At 45.5% G+C, this 14,561-nt stretch overlaps 2 protein-coding genes across 6 annotated transcripts in view; both read left to right on the top strand.

Moving 5' to 3' along the window:
* The first annotated feature begins 201 nt into the window (after nucleotides 1-201).
* Nucleotides 202-14,561, top strand: part of LOC147615670 (acetyl-CoA acetyltransferase 2-like) — a 38,819-nt gene continuing 24,459 nt past the window's right edge. The window contains exons 1-3 of one of the 5 annotated variants that reach the window (XM_086778228.1): nucleotides 202-519; nucleotides 1,426-1,879; nucleotides 2,166-2,232. In XM_086778228.1, the coding sequence (XP_086634354.1) occupies nucleotides 1,823-1,879; nucleotides 2,166-2,232 (124 nt within the window). In that variant the 5' untranslated portion in view covers nucleotides 202-519; nucleotides 1,426-1,822. The remainder of the gene's footprint in view (nucleotides 520-1,425; nucleotides 1,880-2,165; nucleotides 2,233-14,561) is intronic. The other 4 variants (XM_086778225.1, XM_086778226.1, XM_086778227.1 and 1 more) reach the window with 4 other exon arrangements.
* Nucleotides 10,331-13,125, top strand: LOC147615671 (uncharacterized). The gene is made up of 2 exons (XM_086778223.1): nucleotides 10,331-12,555; nucleotides 12,652-13,125. Exons 1-2 carry the CDS (start codon nucleotides 11,521-11,523, stop codon nucleotides 13,108-13,110), a joined length of 1,494 nt encoding a protein of 497 aa, XP_086634349.1. The 5' UTR covers nucleotides 10,331-11,520; the 3' UTR covers nucleotides 13,111-13,125.

Raw genomic sequence — 14,561 nt, 5'->3', positions numbered from 1 at the left:
ATATGCCCTAACAACTCTAGGCATCTATCCCTTCAAACTTCTCCGCCACAAGCTCACTAAAGCTTTGCTCTAGACATTTGGAGTTGCAGGATATCTTTGCATAGTAGGGCACAAATTATCTAATAGGACTAGCACACCCTACAAGAAGGCAAGAACTACAAACCTCACAAGTGCACGACTTGTCAACCTTCAAAGTGAACCTTTTTTTTTTGGGGTGTTTTTTTTGTTTTGTTTTGGGTGTTTTTTTTGTTTTGTTTTGGGTTCGTCCTACGCTAAGAAGTAATGCGCGCGAAGACATGGCTTTGACGATGGCTCTTTCGCGCAGAATACGTTCTGCTGCTGTCGTCCGTCGCCTCTACTGTTCATCCTCCTCTTCTCCGCCATCTTCTTCATCATTAGCAGCAGGAGGCCGCTTCTCCGAAGTTTGTGTTGTGGCAGCTCGACGCACTCCCATCGGTTCCTTCCAGGGTTCCCTCGCCTCTCTGTCTGCTCCTCGCCTCGGTTCAATGGTCATCGAAGGTATTTCCAATCTCGAAACGGTTGAGTGCAAAGCTTTCAAGAGGCCATATTGCCCAGGTGTCGTGAGGGATCATGGCCAGTGCCAAGATCTATGGTGGATGGATGGGTGGGGCCATATGGCCCGCCCTTACACGAATTTTTTTGACGCTTTGTTTCTTACCGGTTCACACACATAGAGAGATGCTATGCTGGGATGAAGACATGCTTACATCCACAGTGTGATTCTCCATATGGTTATAAGGTTACGATTGTTTTATGTAGGCTTGCGTCACAATGGGGATGCTATGGCTTATGATGCTTGGCATAATTATATGATGGATATGACCATATTGCCTAGGATGGCACATGGTGGGGACATGGGGCTGAGGGATCGCCAGTATTCTGGTCAATCTATTGTGGATCTTTAGAAGGATCTGGGCATTCCACATTAATGACCTGATTATCCTTAGGCAAATAGATTCAGCCCCAAAAGTGGTTTCCCCTTGGAGTATTTTGCAGCCACAGTGCACCAAGAGGTGGTGTGTGTGTGTGTGAGTGATTTATCCCCCCGGCTGGTGCCCATGTTTGCATTTCAGCTTTCAAGGGAGAGCCCTGCTCTGATGAAGCTGGAGGTGAAGTAGGAACGTTATCTAAACAGAAAGTAAGATACTGAAGAGAAGTTAGAACTCAATGTCTTGGATGCTTGTGCATAAGCTTACATGTGTAGCATAAAAATGCTCCTGTTAACAACTTTTTACCCTTATACACTCTTATACCCATGACTGCCCAATGTGCTCTAGAATTAGAACAAGCATATCGACTGCCTCCAAAGGAGCTAATTCTCTTTTCTCAACATGTATATTCTGAACTAAACAATGAATTTATCACTGAACAAAGTGCTGGTTCCTTTGAATCATCATTCTGCAGGGTGCTGCACTGCCATAATACTGGAGGGGATGATACTCAGCTACGTGGAAAAGTGCCAGGGACAATCGGGTTCAAAGGAGACAGGAGGGTGCTAGCCACAACGCTAGCATCTAGAGAACAGTCGTTTTGTGGCTAGCACCTTGAAAACATCCATGTTGTGGCTATACCACCTTGAGAACAGTCATTGGGATCTAGGACTTAAATAGATAGCTCCATGGAGCACACATACACATTAATTATTTACAGAAACTACGGGCCCCTATTCATGAATATAAAATGAAGAAGTTTACTTTATATTAAAGTTGTTTTGGTACATGCCTTTTTGCTCAGTTCAATATTTTAAACAGGTGTTTTGCGAGATGCCAAGATAGAGCCCAACCTGGTGCAAGAGGTTTACATGGGCAATGTGTTGAGTGCCGGAATAGGACAAGCACCTGCCCGACAAGCTGCACTGGTTTGTATATCTTGGTTCCTTTTTGATAGAGAGTTTTAGCTTCCGTATGTGTGGACTTCTTCTTATTGCTATTTCACATACAAATAATGACTGCTTTTTTTGGCGTTAAATAAATAAAAAAAACTCTTTTATGTGATCTAATGAATTAGACAAGGAGGAACTCAAATGGGCTTATTTATTTATATTGGACAATTCAGAGCAGCTTTTAAGTGAGCTTTTGGGTATATGCATGATTGTCTCTATGCATAACTTAGTTCCTAAACAAAAAATTCACTTTGGATGACAGGGTGCTGGTTTAACACCTAGCTCTGTATGTACGACTGTGAATAAAGTATGTGCTTCTGGCATGAAAGGTATGGGTAGCACCTGTCCATTCCTACTTAATCTTTCCCTCAAGAAATGTCTGTTTCTTCTTATGCTATTGAGCCATTGAAACATGATTTAGTGTCAAAAGATTCATCAACTATTACACATTAATCATGTTTTTGGCAGAATTAATGGAAACACTTTTCCATTTTATCCTTTTTAAGGCTCAGTGGGATGGCCCATTTGTGATGATTTTAATTCGTGGATTCTTATCTCCATGACTACCTTTGATGAGCAGTCGGCTACTAGAGAAATCCCACGACTGCAGAATATGCCAGTCGGCTGCCTATTGCCTAGTCAGCTGCTGGACACACCTGTCGGCTGCCCAAATATGCTTGCTTAATGCTTGAATGCCATACTTAACGCTAAGAATGCCATGCCACGTGTACACCAACTGGGTGTGCACGTGACATTCCCCTCGGCTAAACAGTTGCTAGGTGGTACACCTGTCAACCCTTAGACTCTTCTGCCGCTCCCCCTCCACTGAAACCATTGCCCCACTTTGTCTTCTTCTGTCAGGACTGAGGTCGATTGTAAGAGTTGAATCCTTTGAGCCAAAGACTTATCCACTGTGGGAACTGCATGGCAAATGCTGATAAATTTGCTTGGAAAAACCCGAATGATCATTGCATGATGCTAATTAAATGATTAAATCTTGTCTTTAGTATTTCTTCGTGATGGAAGCCTTCAAAACAGTCCCCAACAGTCGGTATTCTTCATGGGCAGCCTTCAAGAGAGAGAGGAAGCGAGTAGCCATCATTAGGGCAGCCTGTAACGGTGGTAGAGGCTAGTGTGCAGCAAGAGAGCCTCCTCAAATGAAGAGAGGGCTCCAATTTATAGATTTGGGCCTCCCATGAGCTAAAATGGCAAGAGAAGGCTATGATGACAAGTGGAGAGCCACACATTAGTTGAAGTGACAAGTGTGAGGCCACTTGTCTCACTTTGATCCACTTTCTTGCGACATGTCCCAATCTAAGAGATGGGTTCTCCCATAATTTTACCTCTAAAAATATCCCAACTAGTAGCCCATTTGTCATAGGTATTTTGGTAACTCTTGGTATTTGCACCATTCTAGATGTAATGACGCGAACAGAATTTCCATCGGAGTTGGGCCAAAAATAGCAACTCTCCTAAATTTTAGGAGTGTGATCCTTTGTATCCTAGGATAATCCCCCATTCCCAAAGCTTGTACTTTCCAAATATTTAGACGTCCTAGAGTCTACTAGACTCCTTTCATACTGGGACATGCCCTGGCTGGTGACACTTAATGCTCACTTAATGCTAAGAATGCCATGCTTAATGCTCTCTTAATGCTAAGAATGCCATGCCTTGTGCACACCAACTGGGTGTGCATGTGACATTGCCTCCGCCTCATGTGCACCTCTCGTGCCATGGGTTCGCAACCCTCGACACCTCTCCGAGTGTCTTCGTTGTCCTCGATGCGAGCGTTTGTCAACGACCGTGCTTCAACTCCGGTTTCGTTATTGCTTCGTCACCGGTTTACTTCTCAGGGTCGCTTCATGAGTGCCTCACACAGAGGCCCTCTTGTACTAGATTACATTCACCATTTTACATATATTCATTCATCCATTTCATGTTGTGTTGATTTTCTCTAATCTCTTGCACATTAGTTTCTTTCGTCCTTTTACCCTCACATGGTATCTGAGCAATCGTGAGCAAAGGGAACGAAGACCTTGAGAGCACACAGCATGGATCGACTACCCACGATTCTAGAGGACCAACCTTTGTCACTAGAATTTGATTCTCCTTACTCAGATTGAGACCACAGGGAGGATGGGACTTCTTACTCTTTGGAGAGTCTCGTTCAAGGTCTGACATTGGGAGTCGACCAGGTTGTCGACACCTACTCACCTTCTACACCTTTGGCATCACGACATTTGTCATGTGCAAGATTTGCCATGGACATTCTCTGAAGCTAGTCCTGAAGGGGCAGCCAGAAAAAGAGATTAGAACCAGGGATTTTGGAGCATGAAGTGTAGATTTGGCAAGTGTTGGACTAGGAGAAGGACAAGGAAGACCTGTCGGCTGCAAGAAGGATTTTGCAATATTTGTCGAGTCGGCTGGCCGACTAGCAGTCGGCCAGCTCTCTAGTTTGTTCAAAGGCCTATATAAGGTACTCATGGCTCATTGTGTTAATCATTCACTCTCCTTTGGGTGTGGGTCTAGACTAGGACTAGAATAGGTGTTCTACCTTTTCATGGAAGGCAGCCCATGGCTGCAAGATTTAGATGTATCTTTTTGTACCATATGAATATACTGAATTTTCAGCTCTCTCTCTCTCTCTCTCTCTCTCTCTCTCTCTCTCTACTCTCCCTTCTGTCTGCGTTTTTGCATCAGCATGTTCTAAGTGGTGTTTAGGGCTGAAAGAAGACTCTCAGAGCTTCCGCAGGTAACATTGGTATCAGAGCATCAGGCTCAGCAAGGCTAAACACTGATTCAGTCCCATATGAAGATGTAGAGGTCCAAGGTACAGGAAAGTGCACAGATACGAAGCCCAAAACAAGGAACACAAGACCGGGAAGAGCTCCTAGGAGGTTGGTTGGTGGTGTTCCACAAAGCCCAAAGGGGATGGCAGTCCTGTGAGCCAGGAAAGGCTCTCGGGCAACGGTTCCAAGGGAGGATGATCCTCCAAGGGGTGGAGTGAGAGTGCTAGACTCATTTCTCAGGAATGAAGACCAAGACGGTGTTCAGAGATAGGGCAGGAACGGATTGGGAATTGGATGGAACAGATGCATAGATCTTATTCAGAGTTTGAGTGGTTTTGGAGACCGGGCTGGGCTTTCAGTGAAAAGGGTTGTGCTAGAGATGGATGGGATGACAGAGGGACTCCGGGAACAAAATGGGATGATGACAGTCATCCAAGAACAGGTTGGAATCCCGTCATCAAGTTTAGCAGAGGGAATGTCATGTGCAAGATTTGCCATGGACATTCTCTGAAGCTAGTCCTGAAGGGGCAGCCAGAAAAAGAGATTAGAACCAGGGTTTTTGGAGCATGAAGTGCAGATTTGGCAAGTGTTGGACTAGGAGAAGTACAAGGAAGACCTGTCGGCTGCAAGGGGTCCGCAAGGTGGGCAGGTCGTGAAGAGTATTTTGCAATATTTATCCAGTCGGTGGGCAGGTCGTGAAGAGTATTTTGCAATATTTATCCAGTCGGCTGGCCGACCAGCAGTCGGCCGGCTCTCTAGTTTGTCCAAAGGCCTATATAAGGCACTCATGGCTCATTGTGTTAATCATTCACTCCCCTTTGGGTGTGGGTCTAGACTAGGACTAGAATAGGTGTTCTACCTTTTCATGGAAGGCAGCCCATGGCTGCAAGATTTAGATGTACCTTTTTGTACCATATGAATATACTGAATTTCCCTCTCTCTCTCTCTCTCTCTCTCTCTCTCTCTCTCTACTCTCCCTTCTGTCTGCATTTTTGCATCAGCATGTTCTAAGTGGTGTTTAGGGCTGAAAGAAGACTCTCGGAGCTTCCGCATGTAACAACATTCCTCTCCGAGCTTACCAGACTCCCCTTCCAGAGGGGGATACACAGCTACAGCCAATGTGCCAGTATTGGACCCTGGTATCCAGCCTTATATGGAGAGCCTTGTTGCGCAATCGAGCCGACAGCCTGGACTTTAGTTTGGGTCATTCTCTCAGGGAGGATAGGTACCAAAATGGTCGTCTGGAGATCCATCGTCATCAACTCGACCGGAGGCCGTGTTAGGTTCGTATGTACCATTCATAGTCACCAGAAACGTTTCGAGGCAAAACGTTTCGGCCTTTGGCTAAGAAATGCCAAGGTTTCGGATTTTTTTCTATATAATTTTGCATTGCTTAAGTTCCAAAAAATAGGAACTTTTAACTTTGAGAAACATTAAAAAAAAATAAGAAACCAAAAAAATTGGAGTGTTTGAAACGTTTCGGGGTTTCTCACTCTAGAAGTGCGTTTTCATGTGACTATGGTACCATTGAGTGCTTATGTGCCTAACACTACCTGAGTGTCTCCACCACTATAGCATAGATTTAGCATATTGTACTAGCTACTACCCTTGATCCTTGGAGAGATGTGAAACCGAATAGAGGAGGGTCTAGGAGCACATTTTTGCTCTTAATGTGTTTTGGAATATTGCACTACCTCAAGCACAAAACCCTCCCACCTAGCCCATGTTTCTTCTTGTTGGCGTTGGAATGCAGCCATTACCGGTCGCACCTCCATAGGGACTTGTGTATGGGTTTTGCCCAACACACGGATCTCTCGGCACTATGCCCACCGGCACTATGCTGTCATCCAACATTCGGGGGTATCAGGTAGTTTACCAACCCATCACAGGCACTATATCCGTACCAGCTTATGTGCCTATCCAAGGATTTGTGCCTTAGCTAGGCATTCCACTTGCGTCAGGTGCCCAACCTTCTATCCCATCTTATGGAGTACCCTTGTGAGGTCCTTCACCTGTGCGCCGGGTATTAGTGGTTATTTTGGAGTGACTACAATGAGGTTATAAATTGCACTTTCTTATATGGTGAATTTGGGCATGTTCTTGGATTCATCTAGGTATATATTTAGGAGTGACACCTAACCCTCTACCCTTTGGATATGGGTACGAGCCATCTTGGATCCCACCATCTCCTTCCCTCTATATATCTATGTCTAGAAATGCTTTTACAGAAAAGACTCGTTTCAATAGGTCTAATTACACCACTTGGGCTAACCTTATGGAACAGGTCTTCACTTCCCAACGTTCTTGGAACTTGGTGAAGGGACTTGAACTGAAACCCCACCCCGCACTAGCATCTCCTAAAGTCATTAGCTATTGGGTAGCTGGGAATGCCACTTCCATAGTGGAGCTCATGCAAGGCCTACTGTCGGAGTTTCATTCGCAGCGCTAGTAGTTTTCCTATGTCTTTGATAGATGGGCACACCTTGTAGAGAGAGATGCAGCACGTGATTGCATGCGTCGCATTGATCTCGAGCATCAAATCCATAAATTCACTATAACAGAGGGGGATGACGTGAAAGTCAAGGTCGCCGAGTATCGGCACCTTAACGCAGAGCACGCCACTACTGGCTCCTCCAAGTCTGCCGCGCAGAAGACTAGGTCATCGCATTATTGAACAAGTTGCCACCTAGTTTCTTTACTTTTATCACACAGACCATCAGTTTAGAAAATTTGCCTAACCTGTATGAGTGTGAGAGCCAACTCCTGCGCTTTGCCCGGTTACATGACTAATTTCACCCGAAGAAGTCATCTTCTTCCTCCTCTACCCAAGAGGGGGTCCTTGTTTCCAATACCACCTTTACCCAAAAAGGCCATCAAGGGAAGGGGAACAACCACCGAGGAAATCAAGGCAAAACACAAGGCAACAACACTGATCCCAAAAACACTGCCTCGACACCCACTTCCTACTGGCAGCATATTCCTAAAAAGAATAGATACCGCACTCATTGCTAGATGTCTGGACATGTTGATGATGAGTGTGGCATCAAAGCCAGGGAAAACAGAGGTATGTGTTGGATTATATCATCTCCAGAGGGTCTACATCATCTTTTTTCATGCTTGTATTGGCCATTTATGAGGCCTTGCATTGGCATATGTTAGCAGAGATTACTCCGCATTTTTTTGCCATTTTTTTGGTATTTTTAGGCATTTTATGCTATTGCCATGCTATCGGCCTGCTACAGCTGGCCGACCAGCATCTTGAGGGAGTATATAAGGGCTGGCTCCCTTTCCCTTTCTCTCATCCAGGTCTTGCTCCCACTCCTACCCACATACCATCCTACAATCCTTCCCAAGTCAGTGACTCCATGAAGCTTACCGCAACCAACTATCATACTTGGTCTTTCTACACTCAGTTGTTACTGGAAGGAGCCGGCGTGTGGATGGCTATCTCCACACCTCACTTGGTGGACCCAACATATTGGATGCTTGGGCTCGTCTTATCATCATCCGTTGCATGACTCCATCCATATAGGCACAGTTTGTCTCCTCTCGGAGTAATGCTCATCAGATGTGGACAAAGATCCAGAGGAGGTATGGGAGAGTTTCGACAGTAAAGATTGCCAAATTGGAGTCAGATTTGGAGAAGCTTACCATCACTGAGTCAGTTAACCTGATTGAGAAGATTGGAGAGTTTTCCCGTATCTAGTACAGGAGCACCATCAACAATCCCATCCATAAACTTCTTGGTAAGTTGCTTGCTTCCTTTGATTCTTTTAGGGATAATATTTGTTTCCGTGATCCTCTCCCCCCTTTTGAGGAAGTCGTGAGTTATCTCCACGACAAGTGCATGCTTTGCGGGAAAGGCAAGTCGGAGTTTGCTTTTGTTGCCTCTGACAAGGGCAAAGGCAAAGGCGGAAAAGGGAACTCCAACAACAACAGCCACAACAACAAAAACAAAGGCAATGGCAATGGCAAGGGTAAACAAGATTCTAAGGAATCCAAGGACAAAAGCAATGAATGTGATTATTGTGGCAGGATAGGTCATACTGAGGCTCGCTGCTTTGCTCGTCGTGATGATTCTCTAGCAGCAAAAGCCAAGTATAAAGCCCACGATGCTTCTTAAGCATCTGACAAGGACAACACCAAAGATAAAGGCAAAGTTTCAGAGGAGGGATCTGCCAAAGTTGCATACATATTACATGGTGTCACCAACCTAGACATTTTCCAGTATGAAAGGGGTCTGGTGGACTCCAGGATGTCTAAATATTTGGAAAGTACAAGCTTTGGGAATGGGGGATTATCCTAGAATACAAAGAACCACACTCCTAAAATTTAGGAGAGTTGCTATTTTTGGCCCGACTCCGATGGAAATTCTGTTCACGTCATTACATCTGGAATTGAGCAGATACCAAGAGTTGGCAAAGTGCCTATGACAGAATGTCTACCTGTTGGGATATTTTTAGAGATAAAGTTTATGGAAGGACCCATCTCTTAGATTGGGACATGTGGCAAGAAAGTAGTGGCCTGACACTTGTTAGAAAGTGGATCAAAGTGAGACCAGTGGCCTCACACTTGTCACTTCAGCTATTGTGTGGCTCTCCACTTGTCATTGTAGCCTTCTCTTGCCATTTTAGCTCATGGGAGGTCCAAATCTATAAATTGGAGCCCTCTCTCTTCATTAATGGAGGCTCTCTTGCTACACACTAGCCTCTACCACCGTTACAGGCTTCCCTAATGATGGCTACTCTCTTTCTCTCTCTCTTGAAGGCTGCCCATGAAGAATACCGGCTGTTGGGGATTGTTTTGGAGGCTTCCATCGCGAAGAAATACTGAAGGCAAGGGTATTTAATCGTTTATTATGATTTCTAGTCATTGTACTTGTTGTACCAACCTTTTACCTGCTGTACCAGCCATTGTACTGCTTGTACCAGTCCTTGTACTTGTTGTACTTGCTGTACCACCCATTGTATCGACTATACCAGCTTTTGTACTTGTTGTACCAGCCATTGTACTTGTTGTACTAGTCACTGTACATGCTGTACCAGCATTTGTACCGACTGTACCGGCCATCGTACCGACTATACCAACCACAGTACCGGTTGTACCAGCCATTGTACCAGCTGTACCAGCCATTGTACCTGTTGTACCGGCTGAATGGAGAGTTGTACTTGCTGTACCAGCTCTATTGCATGAAGACCTGTGGTTTTTGGGGAAGAATGAGTACCTACACGGAGGTATATGGATTATATTGTTGGCTCGGCATTTCTACAACCTATGTTCCGGCTTGGTTGCCTCGTGTTGGGCTGTGTTATGGCCAGGCTTAGTTTCGTACGTCGTACGGATCAGATCGTACGCACGATTCGTTCCGTACGGTACCGTACGATCAGGTACGATTTTGCCCTGTTTCTGCCCGTTGGAAATAGCCTTTTTTGTGCCCGTTTTTTCTGACCGTTTTTTGCCCGTTTTTTTGGCTGTTTTCCTTTCATCTCTCCTGAGTCCTTCTATAAAAGCCTCAAGGACCAAGCCTCTCCTCCATCTACTCCAAGCCTCTCCTCCACCCTCCTCCACCCTCCATCTACTCCAAGCCTCAAGGACCAAGCCTCTCCTCCACCACCCTCCATCTACTCCAAGCCTCAAGGACCAAGCCTCTACTCCAAGCCCCTCCTCCACCCTCCTCCACCCTCCTCCAAGCTCCTTCCATCCCACTTGAGCCTCTACTCCAAGTTCTCTTCCTCCAAGCTCTTCCCATAGTTCATCTTCTCTACGCTCTCTCCTCTACTCCACGCTTTAGCCCTTCTCTTATCCATCATGCCTCGAGAGAAGCATGAGGCTTTTGATTTGCATTGCCTCAATGTGGAGAAGGACACCAAGAAGTCCAACTCCCATCATTGGACATGCCGATATTGCGGCAAGTCATACACCAGTGGTGCAACAAGGCTTCTCCAGCACCTTTCAAAGATTGGGGGACAAGGTGTCCCATGCAAGGAGATTCCGCAAAGCATTGCCGATGACATTTCGTGGAAGATGAGCGGCGGCTCAAATTCAAGTAGAGGAGCATCATCAACACACGCACCGGCACCACTACCACTAGCACCACCATCGGCACATGATGAAGCGGCCACCGGCTCTTTCATTGGTGTATCCTCCACTGCCACTTCCACGGATTCACGGTCCGCCTCCGCACCGGGCAAAAGGCAAAGGGTGGTGGAGCGTGAAGGGGTGCAACCCTCTCTCCACCAAGTCACGGGTAGTGTGTGAGGTTCGGTTGCATTCCTTAAGGAGCGGCAACGCCTTGCGGAGATAGAGATTGCTCGCACCATTATTGAATGCAATCTTGCCTTCAATGTACTCCAAAAGGAGCAATGGAAGAAGATGGTGACGGCGATTGCGAATGTGGGCCCATGTGAGGGGTGGACGGGGGTCTCTTACACGGCTATGCGTACGAGGAAGATTGATGAAGAGAAGGAGAGAATTGATCGAGCCCTTGACCCGATTCGAGCCGCATGGACGAAGTATGGATGTTCTATTCTCACAGATGGATGGAGTGATCAAAGGAAGCGTGGCATTATCAACATCCTTGTGTCTTGCCTGCTTGGCACATACTTCTTGCGTGCGGTTGACACCGGGAGAAGGGGGAGAAAGACTACCGGGAGTTTCATCTACTGCCATATTAGGCAAGCGATCATAGAGGTAAGCATTATTTTACTTAAGTGTGGCTGATTTTGTCATTTGTGCAAAGCCCTCAACTCATATGATTTATCTACCATGTAGGTTGGGGCTCAAAACGTGGTGCAAGTCATCACCGACAATGCATCAAATTGTCGACGCATGGGCCGCTTGCTTGAGGCAGAATTTCCCACCATTGTGTGGACTCCATGTGCGAGTCATTGCATTGACTTACTCATGGAGGATGTGGCGAAGCTCGGGTGGGTGAAGAGGATTGTGCAACAAGCTACATCTATTGTCAACTTCTTCATGCTAAAGGTGAAGGTGCTTGCTATGTTTCGTGAGCATAGCAGGCTTGACTTGAAGAAGCCATCGGCCACCCGCTTTGCCTACATGTGGCTGGTTTTGGAGCGTCTATACGATGTGAGGCCCGCCCTTCGCCAGACAGTTGTTTCCACCATGTGGAACGAATGGGATGAGCACGTCACTGAAGAGGCCAAAGCCATGCAACGCTTTTGCCTAGAGGAGAGATTTTGGACTAGAGTCCGAGCAATTGTCATTGCTATGACTCCATTTTATAGGCTCTTGCGGATGACAGATTGCGAGGGGTCCACCATGGGCCTTCTTGTCCACTTCTTTAGAGCTGCCCTTGTGGAGTTGGAGGCTTGCACAGACATTACATTTGACGAGCGAGCACAAATCATGGAGATTGCACAGAAGAGATGGAGGTGGATGTATAAACCAATCCACGGGTTTGCAGCATTGGTACATCCAGCCTACAAGTCTCCAGTAGTTTGCACCAATAGGGAGCTTCGACAAGATCGAGATGTTAATATGCTTCGAGCTGTGCCAGTTGATGAGCACAATGCCTTTCTAGAGGAGTTGGGCTGCTATGTTGATCAGAGAGGTCAAACCTCCTTTTCGTCTCCCACTTGCTGGAGGAGGGAGTCACTTGTGAAGCCCCTTTTTTGGTGGGACAATTTTGGGTATGGACTAGAGCATCTCCAACCCATCGCCTTAAGGGTCCTAGCCCAGGATTGTTCTACGGGTGCATGTGAGAGGAACTGGAGTTCCTATTCTCTCATACACACGAGGATACGCAATCGACTGAGCACACGACAGTTGGAGCGGTTGGTCTACTGCCGCACTAACTTGCGCATGATGCAGGGCATTCTTAGTATGGGTAGTCCCAAGCAGGTAAGTGACAAGTCTAGACTCTAACTTGTCATGACTCATAACTTTTAAGTTTTGTGTACACTGTATAGACTCTAACTTTTGTGCCTTAATATGTAGGTCAATGTTGACACTTTCACGTTGACGAGTGAAAACTTTGCAAGTGTCAATCAACAACCTAATGAGGAGGAGGAGGCAATCTTCATGGAGCTCTATAGTGAGCTTGTGGCAGCAGATACTCGCAGCACCAGGAGTCAGCATGGATGGGACCGAGCAGTTGGAGTTCATAGGCCTCCGCCTTCGACATCGGCAGAGGGTGGCCTTCGCACATATGTGAGGCGGGGATCCTCGAGCTCCAATCCCCGCCTTCATGATGATATTCCATTGCCCCCTCATGATGATACCCCACTGCCTAGAGAGCCCTTGTTTGATGATGACGGCAACCTACTTAGCGAGAATGATCCCCAGAGTGTCTCGTCCACCTTCGAAGAGTCCTCTTCAGAGAACTCTCTTGATGGACACTCTAGTAGTGATCATGTTGATGATCATGCATATGTTGGTGATGATGTAGACTTTTGATATGTTATAGCTCTCTAGGCATTAAGCATCTATCTCCTTCTAGTCCATTGATGATGTATTGTAGTATGTAGTATCATGTATGTACGCATGTTGGCGGTCGCCCATGCCATGAGTTTTTGGCCTATCCTTTTGTAGCAATTTTGTACTCTAATGGCATGATGACATTATGTTCATGGTTCTACTATTTTGTGACTTCTTGTCTACAATTTTTAAGTTTAGGAAGTATTAAAAAAAAAAAACGTACTAATATCGTACCGTACCTCAAAAAATTTTAAGGTACCAATTAGTATCGTATTTTATTGTACCGTACCGTATCGTACCTTCCATACTAACTAAGCCTGGTTATGGATAATCCGGCATCTCTCGTGGGGAGAGTAAGGCCCTCAAAGCTTATACATGATATTATTCTCCTTGGGTAATAAAATACTCCAAGGGGGGGGTCGGCCCATTCTGGCCTCTATGCGGTGTCACACGTGCAAGCTCCATTTTCAGCATTTGTGGATGTTTTGTCCATCTTTTATGTTTTATGCAAAGTGATGATGGATATGTGTTAAGGTTGTGACCATGTTTAAATGTTTTAATATGCATTGATGGTATCAACAAGTGTGTCAAAGGCCCTAGTCCCCCAGGCACCCGTCGCGAGTTACATTGGTATCAGAGCATAGGCTTTCTTGGAAGCGGAGGCTTCCTTCTATCAATAAGGAAGAGAAAAGATCTCGAATGGGGACCACACTTACCATCATTGCTATTAAGCATGGCCAGCCACTTCAGAGCCTATGAAGCAAGAGCATGAGCAATAGACAGCTTAGTCTAAGGATTTTATGAATTCACAAAATTTATCTTGGAAGTGTGGAGTTGGCTTTATGTGCACACGTTTAGCACTCTTTCCATATGGATATTGTGGATTATATTATCAAGCTTACAGGCAAGCTATATGGAGATATATCTCGGGATATCTTAAGGATATGGTGAGGAGATATTTCTTTTGGCTTCATGGCTAACCTGGCAAAGAAAAGCTAAGTATACTTTGAGTTTGCAAAGTTAGTGCTTTTGCTATGAAGTGTTTTTGATGTTCACTAACCCTTGTATAGCCATGCAAGGAGAAAGGTGGTGTTGTTTGCCTTCAGATGGTTTCAGGGAAACATTGTTTATGGCTCCCTTTATTGGGATGGATTATATCTATGGAGATTTCTTTCTTGGACGAGATTTATATAGATATTAGGCTTCACAAGCAATTTCTATGGACGAATTTGTCCCAGTTTATAGAGAAGAAATATTTGGATATCTCATGGATATGATGCTTTTATGGATAAAGTCCACCTCTACTCCAAGGTGTGTGGTTAGCACGGAGTATGTGGTAAGAGTTATGGTATACAAGGATTATGGTATAGAGGTCTATGGATTTCTGGACTTCTTTTCTAGGGATTTGGATCCATCCTTAGGTTTATGGA

This window comes from Cibotium barometz, chromosome 39 (genome assembly GCF_041138505.1).
Source record: "Cibotium barometz isolate CiBa-2024 chromosome 39, ASM4113850v1, whole genome shotgun sequence".
NCBI lineage: Eukaryota > Viridiplantae > Streptophyta > Polypodiopsida > Cyatheales > Cibotiaceae > Cibotium > Cibotium barometz.
This window is presented reverse-complemented; position numbering and strand designations above follow the sequence as displayed.